Raw genomic sequence first — 14286 nt, 5'->3', positions numbered from 1 at the left:
GGTTTTAAACCTGCTGAAGAAGAAACTCAAACATCTACTCCAGATGATGCTGTGCTGGGGCAGCACAAGGCTGGCTTCAGTGACATCAAGGAAGAACCAGAGCAGCAGGAATGAAGGAAATGTTGATTTTGTGTACACCACATATGAGCTCAGTTCAGTTCAGTTCAGTCGCTCAGTCGTGTCCAGCTCTTTGTGACCCCATGAATCGCAGCACGCCAGGCCTCTCTGTCCATCACCACCTCCCAGAGTGTACTCAGACTCGCGTCCATCGAGTCAGTGATGCCATCCAGCCATCTCATCCTTGGTCATCCCCTTCTCCTCCTGCCCCTAATCCCTCCCAGCATCAAAGTCTTTTCCAATGAGTCAACTCTTCGCATGAGGTGGCCAAAGTACTGGAATTTCAGCTTTAGCATCATTCCTTCCAAAGAAATCCCAAGGTTGATCTCCCTCAGAATGGACTCGTTGGATCTCCTTGCAGTCCAAGGGACTCTCAAGAGTCTTCTCCAACACCACAGTTCAAAAGCATCAATTCTTCGTCACTCAGCTTTCTTCACAGTCCAACTCTCACATCCATACATGACTACTGAAAAAACCATAGCCTTGACTAGACGGACCTTAGTTAGCAAAGCAATGTCTCTGCTTTTGAATATGCTATCTAGGTTGGTCATAACTTTTCTTCCAAGGAGTAAGCATCTTTTAATTTCATGGCTGCAATCACCATCTGCAGTGATTTTGAAGCCCCCAAAAATAAAGTCTGACACTATTTCTACTGTTTTTCCATCTATTTCCCATGGAGTGCTGGGACTGGATGCCATGATCTTCATTTTCTGAATGTTGAGCTTTAAGCCAACTTTTTCACTCTCCTCTTTCACTTTCATCAAGAGGCTTTTTAGCTCCTCTTTCACTTTCTGCCATAAAGGTGGTGTCATCTGCATATCTGAGGTGATTGATATTTCTCCCGGCAATCTTGATTCCAGCTTGTGTTTCTTCCAGTCCAGCATTTCTCATGATGTACTCTGCATACAAGTTAAATAAGCAGGATAACAATATACAGCCTTGTTGTACTCGTTTTCCTATTTGGAGCCAGTCTGTTATTCCACGTCCAGTTCTAACTGTTGCTTCCTGACCTGCATACAGATTTCTCAAGAGGCAGGTTAGTGGTCTGGTATTCCCATCTCTTTCAGAATTTTCCACAGTTTATTGTGATCCACACAGTCAAAGGCTTTGGCATAGTCAATAAAGCAGAAATAGGTGTTTTTCTGGAACTCTCTTGCTTTTTCCATGATCCAGCAGATGTTGGCAATTTGATCTCTGGTTCCTCTGCCTTTTTTAAAACCAGCTTGAACATCAGGAAGTTCACGGGGCTTCCCCAAACTCTCTGTCCCAAAATTCAGTCTCCATCTCTCTCTAGCATCCCAGGAAAGCCTATTTTATGGTACCTACCACATTCTCCAGTAACTACTTGTGTATTTATCTTCCTGACAAGTTGTGGCTTCTCCAGGAAAGAAACAGTATTCATCCCTTAAAGTGGATAGGGGGATCTTACTTCATGTTTGATGAATGAATAATTGAAAGAGAAGTGTCTAGTGCAATACAGATCTGTAGCAACCAGCTACAACACCATGGGTTGCATGATCTACTCATAAGCTAAATGGATTAAAAGAGTATGGTGAGGTAGCAGAGAAGAGGTTGTGTCTGGCTGGGGACCACCCACTTGGCATTATTCCTCACAGGCTCCCTATACAGAAGGCACTGAACAGGGTACGGGGGAAAGAACAATCCCTGCCCACAGGCCTTCATCATCCAGAGGAGGAAGACAGTTCAGGTAGCAACACCAACACCATGTGCCAAGAAGGTCCATGCCAGTAGGACCCCTAGGGACACAAATTAAGCTGGAGAAGAACACTGCTGCCTATTACTGAAGTATGCCATAGAATATCTCAGGAAAAAAAAAATTCTCATCTAAGGACAACACACATTATTACATCTCAGTTACACACAAAGGAAATGAAAGTTGGATAAAGAGAACCCTTGTTTTAGATATCCAACCAATCCTGGTCAACAAGTATCTGGCATCAACCATAAGCTAAACCCAGTGAGAAGGACTGGAAGTGGAAGAGGATCCCTCAGGGGCAGCTTACCTGATCAAATCTTTTCACATCGTTGGACAGCAGGTTGACTATCTGACCTGTGGTGGTCTTCCTCATGGCCGAGTTACTCAGGCGAAGTGCCTGAAATGAGAAAAAATACTGAGCTGGACTCCTGTGGTGATAACAAGTCACTTTTCAGTTCAGTCACTCAGTCATGTCCAACTCTTTGCGACTGCATGTACTGCAGCATGCCAGGTCTCCCTGTCCATCACTAACTCCCAGAGGTTATTCAAACTCATGTCCATTGAATCAATGATGCCATCCAACCATCTCATCCTCTGTTGTCCCCTTTTCCCCCTGCCTTCAATCTTTCCCAGCATCAGGGGTTTTTCAAATGAATCAGTTCTTCACATCAGGTGGCCAAAGTACTGGAACTGGAGCTTCAGCTTCAGCTTCAGCATCAGTCCTTCACATTCATTAATGTTAAGGACCAATTTCCTTTAGGATGGACTGGTTGCATCTCCTTGCTACCCAAGGGACTTTCAAGAGTCTTTTCCAACACTACAGTTAAAAAACATCAATTCCTCGGTGCTCAGCTTTCTTTATAGTCCAACTCTCATATCTATACATGGCTACTGGAAAATCCATAGCTTTGACTAGATGGACCTTTATTGGCAAAGTAATGTCTCTGCTTTTTAATAAGCTGTCTAGGTTGGTCATAACTTTTCTTCCAAGCAGCAATGTCTTTTAACTTCATGGCTGCAGTCACCATCTGCAGTGATTTTGGAGCCCCCAAAAATAAAGTCTGTCATGGCTTCCCCATCTATTTGCAATGAAGTGATAGGACCAGATGACATGATCTTAGTTTTCAGAATGCTGAGTTTTAAGCCAACTTTTTCACTCTCCTCTTTCAATTTCAACAGGCTCTTTAGTTCTTCTTTGTTTTCTGCCATAAGGGTCACCTGCATATCTAAAGTTATTGACATTTCTCGCAGCAGTCTTGATTCCAGCTTATGCTTCATCCAGTCCAGCATTTCTCATGATGTACTTGTCATATAAGGTAAATTAGCAGGGTGACAATATACAGCCTTAATGTACTCTTTTTCTGATTTGGAACCAGTCTGTTGTTCCATGTCCAGTTCTAACTGTTGCTTCTTGGCCTGCATACAGATTTCTCAGGAGGAGGGTCAGATGGTCTGGTATTCCCATCTCTTTCAGAATTTTCCACAGTTTGTTGTAATCTGCACAGTCAAAGGCTTTGGCATAGTCAATAAAGCAGAAATAGATGTTTTCCTGGAACTCTCTTGCTTTTCCAGTGATCCAATAGATGTTGGCAATTTGATCTCTGGCTCCTCTGTCTTTTCTAAAACCAGCTTGAACATCTGGAAGTTCATGGTTCACATACTGTTGAAGCCTGGCTTGGAGAATTTTGAGCATTACTTTGCTAGCATGTGAGATGAGTGCAATTGTGTGGTCACTTTTAGTACATAACAAAACAGAGTGGGTTTTCATCGGATCTTGCACATCAGGATGAGCAGGATGACTCCTGACAGCTGGGCTCTAGGGATGTGATTCATTTTTAAATGTCTCTTCAATGTGGCAGCAACTGTCCTCCCCCATAAGATCAGAAAATGGAGGAACAAGAGGTAGAAGCAAAATCCTCCACCCTGTTTCTCAAGGATCTTGGACCCACCCAAAGAATAAAAGGTCTTCCCTGGTGGCTCAGTGGTAAAAATCTGCCTGCAGTGCAGGAGAACCAGGTTTGATTCCTGGGTTGGGAAGATCTCCTGGAGAAGGGAATGGCTATCCACTCCACTGATTTAGGAGTAAACTAAGTAATTCTGAGCCAAATTATATGAGAATGAGGAGACTGCCTTCAGGAAAGAAAACTGGGATGCGGATTATAAATCTGAAATCAGTCATTAATTCTGTGGGTGATGTCATTTAAAGACCTTGGTGTTAGTTTCCAATTTTTGAAATGACTGAGGGTAATGTCATACATGTTCCTGTGAGGAACCTGTGTTCTTAATGTCAGTCGGGAGGCGGGGGAGTGATTCCAAAAATGGTGGAGGAATAAGATGGGGAGACCACTTTCTCCCCTACAAATTCATCAAAAGATCATTTGACTTCACCACAAAACAACTTCTAAACACTGGTGGAGGATAACAGGCACCCAGAAAGGCAGCCCGATCTCTTTGAATGGAGTCTTGAGGCTACTGTAAGAGGAGGGCCAAAACCCAGAGGCAGAAGACTCAATTCCAAAACTTTAGAACATCAGAGAACTCCTGATTCCAAGGAACATTAATAGACAAGAGCCCACCCCAAAGTCTCCATACCTACACTGAAACCAAGCTTCATCCAAGAGCCAACAAGTTCCAGTACAAGACACACCACACCAATTCTCCAACAAAACAGGAACACAACACTGAATATTAAAAGACAGGCTGCCCAAAGCCATAACAAACCATTAGACACCCCAAAACTCACTACTGGACACTTCTTTGCATTCCAGAGAGAAGAGATCCAGCTCCACTACCAGAACACAGACACAAGTTGCCACAACCAGCAAACCTTGACAAGCCACTGGTCCAACCCCACCCTCAGGGAGAAGACTCCACAATTAAGAGGAACCGTGAACTTCCAGTCTGCAGGAAGGGCACCTCAAACAAAGCAATCTAAACAAGATGAAAAGGAAGAGAAATACGCAGCAGGGTAAGGAACATGATAAAAACCTACCAAATGAAACAAAAGAGGAGGAGATAGGGAGTCTACCTGAAAAAGAATTCAGAATAATGACAGTAAAGATGATCCAAAATCTTGAAAACAAAAATGGAGTTACAGATAAATAGACGAGAGACAAAGACTGAGAAGGTGCAACAAATGTTTAACAAAAACCTAGAAGAAATAAAGAAGCGTCAATCAATAATGAACAATGAAATAACTGAGATTAAAAACACTCTGGAGGGAACTAACAGAATAACTGAGACAGAAGAGAGGATAAGTGAGGTGGAAAATAGAATGGTGTAATAAATGAAGCATAGAGGAGAAAAGAAAAAAATAATAAAAAGAAATGAGGACTACCTCAGAGACCTCTGGGACAATGTTAAATGCCCCAACATTTGAATCATAGGAGTCCCAGAGAAGAAGATGAAAAGAAAGGGAATGAGAACATACTTGAGGAGATAATAGTAGAAAATTTTCCTAAAATGGGGAAGGAAATAGCCACCCAAGTCCAAGACACCCAGAGAGTCCCAACAGGATATACCCAAGATGAAACAACCCAAGATACATCTTAATTAAGCTAACAAAAATTAAACACAAAGAGCAAATAGTAAAAGCAGTAAGGGAAAAGCAACAAATTACAGACAAGAGGATCCCCATAAGGGTAACAGCTGATCTTTCAATAGAAACTCTTCAGGCCAGAAGGGAAAGGCAGGACATACTTAAAGTGATGAAAGAGAAAAACCCACAACCAAGATTACTGTACCCAGCAAAGATCTTATTCAGATATGAAGGAGAAATCAAAAGCTTTACAGACAAGCAAAAGCTGAGAGAATTCAGCACCACCAAACCAGCTCTTCTACAAATGCCAAAGGAGCTTTACTAGACAGGAAACACAGAAAAGGTTTACAAAAAGAACCCAAAAAAAGGAAAGTAAATGGTAATGGGATCCTACTTATCAATAATTTCCTTAAATGTAAATGGGTTGAATTCTCCAACCAAAAGACAAAGACTGGCCAAATGGATACAAACACAAAACACATATATATGCTGTCTACAAGAGACCTATCTCAAACCTAGGGACACATACAGACAAAGTGAGGGACTGGAAAAAGATGTTTCATGCAAACAGAGACCAAAAGAAAGCAGGAGTAGCAATACTTATATCGATAAAGTAACTTTGAAATAAAGACTGTATTAAGAGACAAAGAACACTACATAATGATCAAGGGATCAATCCAAGAAGAAGATATAACAATTACAAATATATATGCACCCAACATAGAAGCACCTCAATATGTAAGGCAAATGCTAACAAGTATGAAAGGGAAAATTAACAGTAACACAATTAATTGTGGGGGACTTTAATACCACATTCACACCTATGATATATGAACCAAACAGAAAATTAGCAAGTAAACACAAGTTTTTCAATGATACCATGGGCCATTGGACCTAATTGGTATCTACAGGGCATTTCACCCCAAAACAATGAATTTCACCTTTTTCTGAGTGCACATGGAACATTCTCCAGGATAGATCACACACTAGGCGACAAATCTAGCTTTGATAAATGAAAAAAAAGATTGAAATAATTTCAAACATCTTTTCTGATCACAATGTGATAAGATTAGATATCAACTATGGGGGAAAAAAACTATAAAAAAAACATATGGAGGCTAAACATCATGCTTCTGAATAGCCAACAAATCATGGAGGAAATAATAAAGGAAATCAAAATATGCATCAGTTCGGTTCAATTGCTCAGTCATGTCTGATGCTTTGTGACCCTATGCACTGCAGCACGCCAGGCCTCCCTGTCAGTTACCATCTCCCAGAAATCACTCAAACTCATGTCCATTGAGTCGGTGATGCCATCCAGCCATCTCATCCTTTGTCATCCCTTTCTCCTCCTGCCCCCAATCCCTCCCAGAATCAGGGTCTTTTCCAATGAGTCAACTCTTCGCATGAGGTGGCCAAAGTATTGGAGTTTCAGCTTTAGCATCAGTTCTTCCAAAGAACACCCAGGACTGATCTCCTTTAGAATGGACTGGTTGGATCTCCTTGAAGTCCAAGGGATTCTCAAGAGTCTTCTCCAGCACCTTAGTTCAACAGCATCAATTCTTTGGCACTCAGCTTTCTTCACAGTCCAACTCTCATATCCATACATGACCACAGGAAAAACCATAGCCTTGGCTAGACAGATCTTTGTTGGCAAAGTAATGTCTCTGTTTTTCAATATGCTATCTAGGTTGGTCGTAACTTTCCTTCCAAGGAGTAAGTGTTTTTTAATTTTATGCCTACAATCACCATCTGCAGTGATTTTGGAGTCCAAAAAATAGTCTGACACTGTTTCTACTGTTTCCCCATCTATTTGCCATGAAGTGATGGGACCAGATGCCATGATCTTAGTTTTCTGAAGGCTGAACTTTATGCCAACGTTTTCACTCTCCTCTTTCACTTTCATCAAGAGCCTTTTTAGTTCCTCTTCACTTTCTGCCATAAGGGTGATGTCATCTGCATATCTGAGGTGATTGATATTTCTTCTGGCAATCTTGATTCCAGCTTGTGCTTCTTCCAGCCCAGCGTTTCTCAAGATGTACTCTGCATATAAGTTAAATAAGCAAGGTGACAATATACAGCCTTGACGTACTCCTTTTCCTATTTGGAACCAGTCTGTTGTTCCATGTCCAGTTCTAACTGTTGCTTCCTGACCTACACAGAAGTTTCTCAAGAGGCAGGTCAGGTGGTCTGGTATTCCTATCTCTTTCAGAATTTTCCACAGTTTCTTGTGATCCACACAGGCAAAGGCTTTGGCATAGTCAATAAAGCAGAAATATATGTTTTTCTGGAACTCTCTTGCTTTTTCCATGATCCAGCAGATGTTGGCAATTTGATCTCTCATTGCTCTGCCTTTTCTAAAACCAGCTTGAACATCTGGAAGTTCATGGTTCACGTATTGCTGAATCCTGGCTTGGAGAATTTTGAGCATTACTTTACTGATGTGTGAGGTGAGTTCAATTGTGTGGTAGTTTGAGCATTCTTGGCATTGCCTTTCTTCAAAATATGCATAGAAAGAAATAAAAAGGAAAACAGAACAACCCCAAACCTATGGGATTCAGTCAAATCAGTGCTAAGAGGAAGGTTCATAGCAATACAAGCCTATCTCCGGAAATAAGAGAAACTTAAACAACCTAACTTTACACCTAGAGCAACTAGAAAAAGAAAAACAGAAAAAGCCCCAAAGTTAATAGAAGGAAAGAAATAATAATAATCAGAGCAGAAATAAATGAAAAAGACATGAACAGACTATAGCAAAGATCAAAAAAACCAAAAGGCGGTACTTTGAGAAGATAAATAAAATAGACAAACTGTTAGCCAGACTCATCAAGGAAAAAGAGGAGAATCAAATCAATAAAATAGACAACACAGAAATGCAAAAGATCATTAGAAACCACTATGAGCAACTATATGCCAATAAAATGGACAACTTGGAAGAAATGGACAAATACTTAGAAAAGTATAACCTTCCAAAACTGAGCCAGAAAGAAATAGAAAATCTTAATAGACCCATCACAAACATGGAATTAAAAAGTGTAACAAAAAAAACCTTTGAACAAACAAAAGCCTGCGACCAGATGGCTTCACAGATGAATTCTACTAAAAATTTAGAGAAGTGCAAACACCTAACCTACTTAAACTCTACCAGAAAATTGCAGAGGAAGGCAAACTCCCAAACTCATTCTATGAGGCCACCATAAAACTGATACCAAAACCAGACAACGATGCCACAAACAAACAAACTAACTAATTATAGGCCAGTATCACTGATGAACAGAGATGCAAAAATCCTCAAGAAAATTCTAGCAAATAGAATCCAACAACATATTAAAAAAGATCATACATCACGACCAAGTGGGCTTTATTCCAGGGATGCAAATATTCTTCAATATTTGCAAATCAATCAATGTGATACACCATATTGACAAATTGATAGATAAAAACATATATCAATAGATACAGAGAAAGCTTTTGACAAAATTCAACACCCATTTATGATAAAAACTCTCCAGAAAGCAGGCATAGAAGGAACATAGTTCAACATAATAAAAGCCATATTCAACAAATCACAGAAAACATTATCCTCAATGGCAAAACAAATGAAAGCAATTCCTCTAAAATCAGGAACAAGGCAAGGGTGCCCATTTCACCACTACTATTCAATATAGCTCTGAAAGTCCTAGCCACAGCAATCAGAGAAGAAAAAGAAATAAAAGGAATTCAGATTGGAAAAGAAGTAAAACTCTCACTGTTTGCAGATGACATGATCCTCTACATAGAAAACCCTAAAGACATCACCAGAAAATTACTAGAACTAATCAATGAATATAGCAAAGTTGAAGGATATAAAATTAATACACAGAAATCCCTTGCATTCCTATACACTAACAATGAAAAACTAGAAAGAAAAATTAAGGAAAGAATCCCATTCACCATCACAATGAAAAGAATAAAATACTTAGGGATAAATTTACCTAAAGAAACAAAAGATGTATATATAGAAAAATATAACACACTGATGAAAGAAATCAAAGATGACACAAATAGATGGAGAAATACTCCATGTTCATGAATTGGAAGAATTAGTATATTGAAAATGAGTATATTACCCAAAGCAATCTATAGATTCAATGCAATCCCTATCAAGCTACCAATGGTATTTTTCACAGAACTATAACAAATAATTTCACAATTTGTATGGACAAAGCAAATAATAGAAATAGACAAAGCAATAATGAGAAAGAAGAATGGAACTGGAGGAATTAACCTTTCTGGCTTTAGACTATACTACAAAGCTACAGTCATCAAGACAGTATGGTACTGCCCCCCCAAAAAACAGAAATATATGACAATGAAACAAAATAGAAAGCATAGAGATAAATCCACACACCTACAGACACCTTAGTTTTGACAAAGGAGGCAAAAATATACTGTGCAGAAAAGACGATCTTTTTAATAATTAGTGCTGGGAAAACTGGTCAACCACATGTAAAAGAATGAAACTAGAACACTATCTAACACTATACACAAAAATAAACTATAAATGGATTAAAGATCTAAATGTAAGGCCAGAAACTATAAAACTCTTAGAGGAAAAATTATGCAGAACACTTTGACATAAATCACAGCAAGATCCTCTATGAACCACCTCCCAGAATAATGAAAATAAATAAATGGAACCTAATTAAATGTAAAAGCTTTTGCAGAATGAAGGAAAATACAAGCAAGGTGAAAAGCTGGCTGTCAGAATGGGAGAAAATAATAGCAAATTAAACAACTGAAAAAGAATTAATCTCCAAAATACAAAATCAGCTCATGCAGCTCAATGCCAGAAAAAAATGAACAACTCAATCAAAAAATGGGCCAAAGAACTAAACAGGCATTTCTCCAAAGAAGACATACAGATGCCTAATAAACACATGAAAAGAAAATATGCTCAGCATCATTCATTATTAGAGAAATACAAATTAAAATCACAGTGAGTTGTAGAGATTCCTTAAAAAACTAGAAATAGAATTGTCATATGACCCAGCAATCCCACTGCTGGGCATACACACTGAGGAAACCAGAATTGCAAGAGTGCCCAGTGTTCATTGCAGCATTGTTTACAATAGCTAGGACATGGAAACAACCTAGATGTTCATCGGCAGATGAATGGATAAGAAAGCTGTGGTACATATGCACAATGGGATGTTACTCAGCTATAAAAAGAAATGCATTTGAGTCAGTTCTAATGAAGTGGATGAAACTTCACCCTATTATACAGAGTGAAGTAAGTTGGAAAGAGAAACACCAATACAGCATATTAACACATATATATGGAATTTAGAAAGATAGTAATGATGATCCTATATGCAAGACAGCAAAAGGGACACAGATGTAAAGAACAGACTTTTGGACTATGTGGGAGAAGGCGAGAGTAGGATGATTTGAGAGAACAGCACTGAAACATGTATATTACCTATGTAAAATAGATGACAAACACTGTATGATTCCACTTATATGAGGCATCTAGAATAGTCAAACTCATAGATAGAAGTAGAATGGTGATGGCTGTGAGGGGGAGTAGTCTGGGGAGTTAGTGTTAAATGGTTGCAGAAATTTGTTTGGGAAGATGAAAAGTTCTGAAGATGAATAGTGGTGATGTTTCTACAACCAGGTGAATGTACCTAATGTCACTAAATGGTGCTCTTAAAATGAGTTAAATGGCAAATTTTATGTTGTATATATTTCATCATAGTTTTTAAAAAATCAATGATCAAAAGTAATTTTACCTAAGCCATGGAAATGTAAAAAAGTGACAAGTCATTTTACATATGATCCCTTCCACAAGATCAAAATTCAGCTGAAAAGAGCATGAAAATGCTGAATGGGGCATTTTAGGAGCAGCAGATGTGAAGCCTTAGAGATCTCCTTGAGACGTGCCCAAGCCTGGAATCCACAGTGTAGATAAAGTACAACTATGAGCTGAGCAGCCTTTCCATTTTTAACACGTTAATCTATTCCTCCCCAGGACCAGGGATCAGGAGATGGGGCCTGAGTATGAACCACAAACATTCAGAGGGCCCTTTCAGAGTCACTTGGCAGCACCAGCTTTGCCCTAAGGAATCAGCCCACCCATAACCTGCAAAGAAGTGTCTTATTTCTGTACCCCAGCAGGACTCTAGATGCAAGGCTATGCATGAAGAAATTTGTCTTTCCCGTGTTTCTGGAACTACTTCAGGTTATGTCCATAGTTTAATCCCAATAATTCTTGATTTGATACAGGGACAATCTTTTCAAGAATAATCAAGCTGGAAAATAAACACCTTGAGAGATGTTTACATTCACACATGCATATGTGCCAAGTCAGATTGAAATTTCCAAAAGCAACTTTCCAAAGTGTCAGTGGGAAGAGGAAGAAAAACAGGTGAACAATGGCTCACCTGTGCAACAAAGAGCCAGCTTTGACTGAACCATTACCTCAAGCCTAACTTAAGGTTTTCACTGTGCTGTGTTGGTGAAATTTCCTCTTAATGGGCACTAAGTATGATCCAGAAAGATAAACATCTAGCTAATTTATGGGAAAATCTGGGTATTCATCTCCTAATAGTTGATGCAACAGAATAAAAAAGATGATGAATGACAAACCAGACTTCTGACTAGAGTGTACAGTCACTGTTGCCCTTTCCACATTACCCAGGAGGAAACTTGCTTAGATGCTGTAGCTAAACACAGACAGTGAGATGCCAGGGCTCCAAGTTCACACAGCCCTGAGGTTAACAACACTTTGCTCAAGGGAAGATGAGGAGAAGTCATCCTGCATTTTGCCAGGACAAGTACTTCCAAGAAACAGAAGCTTTAGGTAAGGAGCAACCAAGAAAAAGTGGTGATAATTTCAACTTAAATGTTTTGTTTTTAGCTTTCAATGAGGACTTTTTAAAATAAAAACTATATGTTTATGATGTACAACATGATGTTTTGACATAAATATACATTAGGAAATGATTACTGTAGTAAAACCAATTAACATATCCATTACCACATGTTTTTTGTGTGTGTGGAACAAAAGCACTTAAACATCTAATTTCAAGTATATGACACAGTTAAATAAGGATTTTTTAAAGGCAAATAGCCCAGGGCAAAGAGGTATCCAGGATCAAGTTTATAAAGGGCCCTTTAATTACTGGCAGTGTATTTGTGTCAATTCCTTTGTAAAGACATCTGAAATCCTTACTCCTTTTATATCAGTTAAGATCAGAGTAAACTGTGGAATAATGTTATGCCATTTCTCAATATAAAGTCACTGAACACGTCAACGTAGGTCTTATTAGAAGTGCTATAATGCAGGGAAGGTCCTGGTGGTTCAGTGGTTAGAACTATGTGCTTTTACTGCCTTGGGCCTGTGTTCAGTCCCTGGTTGGTGAACAGACCCCACACTCCATTCAGTGCAGAAAAAAAAAAAAAGTCCTATAATCTTTATTACAGAAAAGAAGGAAATATTGTTTTAAGAAAGCAACTTGAATGAACAGCAACAAATGCTCTCCAAAATTACTAAAATCAGGGGAAATTTTCAAGCTTTGCCTGAACATCCAACTATTTTCCCTAATACCATTAAAAGTAATCTTAACTTAGAACACAGTGAATCTGTTTTTGGCATAGATTCCATTTATATATATATATATGTATTTGAAAGTGAAAGTGTTAGTCACTTAGTCGTGTCTAACTCTTTGTGACCCCATGGACTCTAACCCACCAAACTCCTCAATCCATGGGATTTTCCAGGTAAGAATACTGGAGTGGGTTGCCATTTCCTTCTCCAGGGGATCTTCCTAACTCAGCAATTCAACCCGGGTCTGTTGCATTGTGGGCAGACTCTTTACCATTTGAGCCACCAGGGGAGCCCATATATATTTTTAGTTAAAACAATTATATTGAATATGATCAAATGGGTAATTCAAAAATACAATCATAAACTTTCTCAAATACATTCTTGTTTCCTAGATTTAATTTTATAGATCCAATCACTAAAACTCATTTTTAAACATAAATTTGATATAAATGAAGCTTTTAATGATCAACAATAACAAAATTTCCATAAATACCATTGAGATTTAGGCAGGGAAAACACTGAAAATCAACTAGATACTCTTCATGCTTATTTTTTAATTAGGTTTCATTATAAATTTAGTGGGTATTATGCAACAGCCTGTAGATAAAATTTATCAAAGGTGGCCTTGACTTGCTCTCAAAAACTTTTTGTTATATATTGATAAAGTTTGCTTAAATGACAACAAAGTTGACTTGATGCAAATAGCAAGCTCTAGTAAAGCATCAATGATGCCAGTTTCAAAACGCTTCTGATGCTTCAGCAGATGTACACAGTGAGGTACCAAGTGACACTTACCTTGCGGTAGATCATATGGGATGTGGCCACTCGAAGCCTCATCCCTGTACGCTGGAAATGATTGAAGTACAAGTGGTGCAGAATGGCCCACAGGAGCACACAGGCACTCAGCACTGCAGCGCAGATATAGGCATCATGTAAAGCATCAGGAACTTTGGGATCTTCAAAGTAACTAATCATTTTCCCCAAAAGTAAGGGCAGAACTACTCTGGTGCATTCCTGAAAGAAAAAAGTCTCCATTAGAAATTCAAGTCACATCCATTTTTCTTAACACAAACTTAACTCTTATTTTTGCTCATTAAAAAGCATTTTAACAAAATGCTACATCCATGGCTCATCTAAAAGAAAAATGTACAGATCAACTATCTTCTATAAGACAAGCAGTTTTAACCTTAGGCAAGAATTTCATGTTGAAAGACAATAAAGCCTTAGCACATTGTGCTTAGTACACTGTGGATACTCAATAAATATCACCACTAGTGCCTTAGAATGCATTTGGCAAGATGCCAAGTGACTCTTTGCCTAAGA

At 38.8% G+C, this 14286-nt stretch overlaps 1 protein-coding gene across 1 annotated transcript in view; it reads right to left on the bottom strand.

The window, feature by feature from the left end:
- Positions 1 to 14286, bottom strand: part of LOC102173859 (multidrug resistance-associated protein 4-like) — a 180169-nt gene that overhangs the window by 148385 nt on the left and 17498 nt on the right. Inside the window, 2 exon segments of the mRNA XM_018056299.1 lie at positions 2142 to 2231; positions 13759 to 13977. Coding sequence (XP_017911788.1) covers positions 2142 to 2231; positions 13759 to 13977 — 309 coding nt within the window.

This window comes from Capra hircus, chromosome 12 (assembly GCF_001704415.2).
Source record: "Capra hircus breed San Clemente chromosome 12, ASM170441v1, whole genome shotgun sequence".
Taxonomy (NCBI): domain Eukaryota; kingdom Metazoa; phylum Chordata; class Mammalia; order Artiodactyla; family Bovidae; genus Capra; species Capra hircus.
Note: the sequence above shows the minus strand (reverse complement) of the source record. Positions and strands in the feature narration are given on the sequence as shown.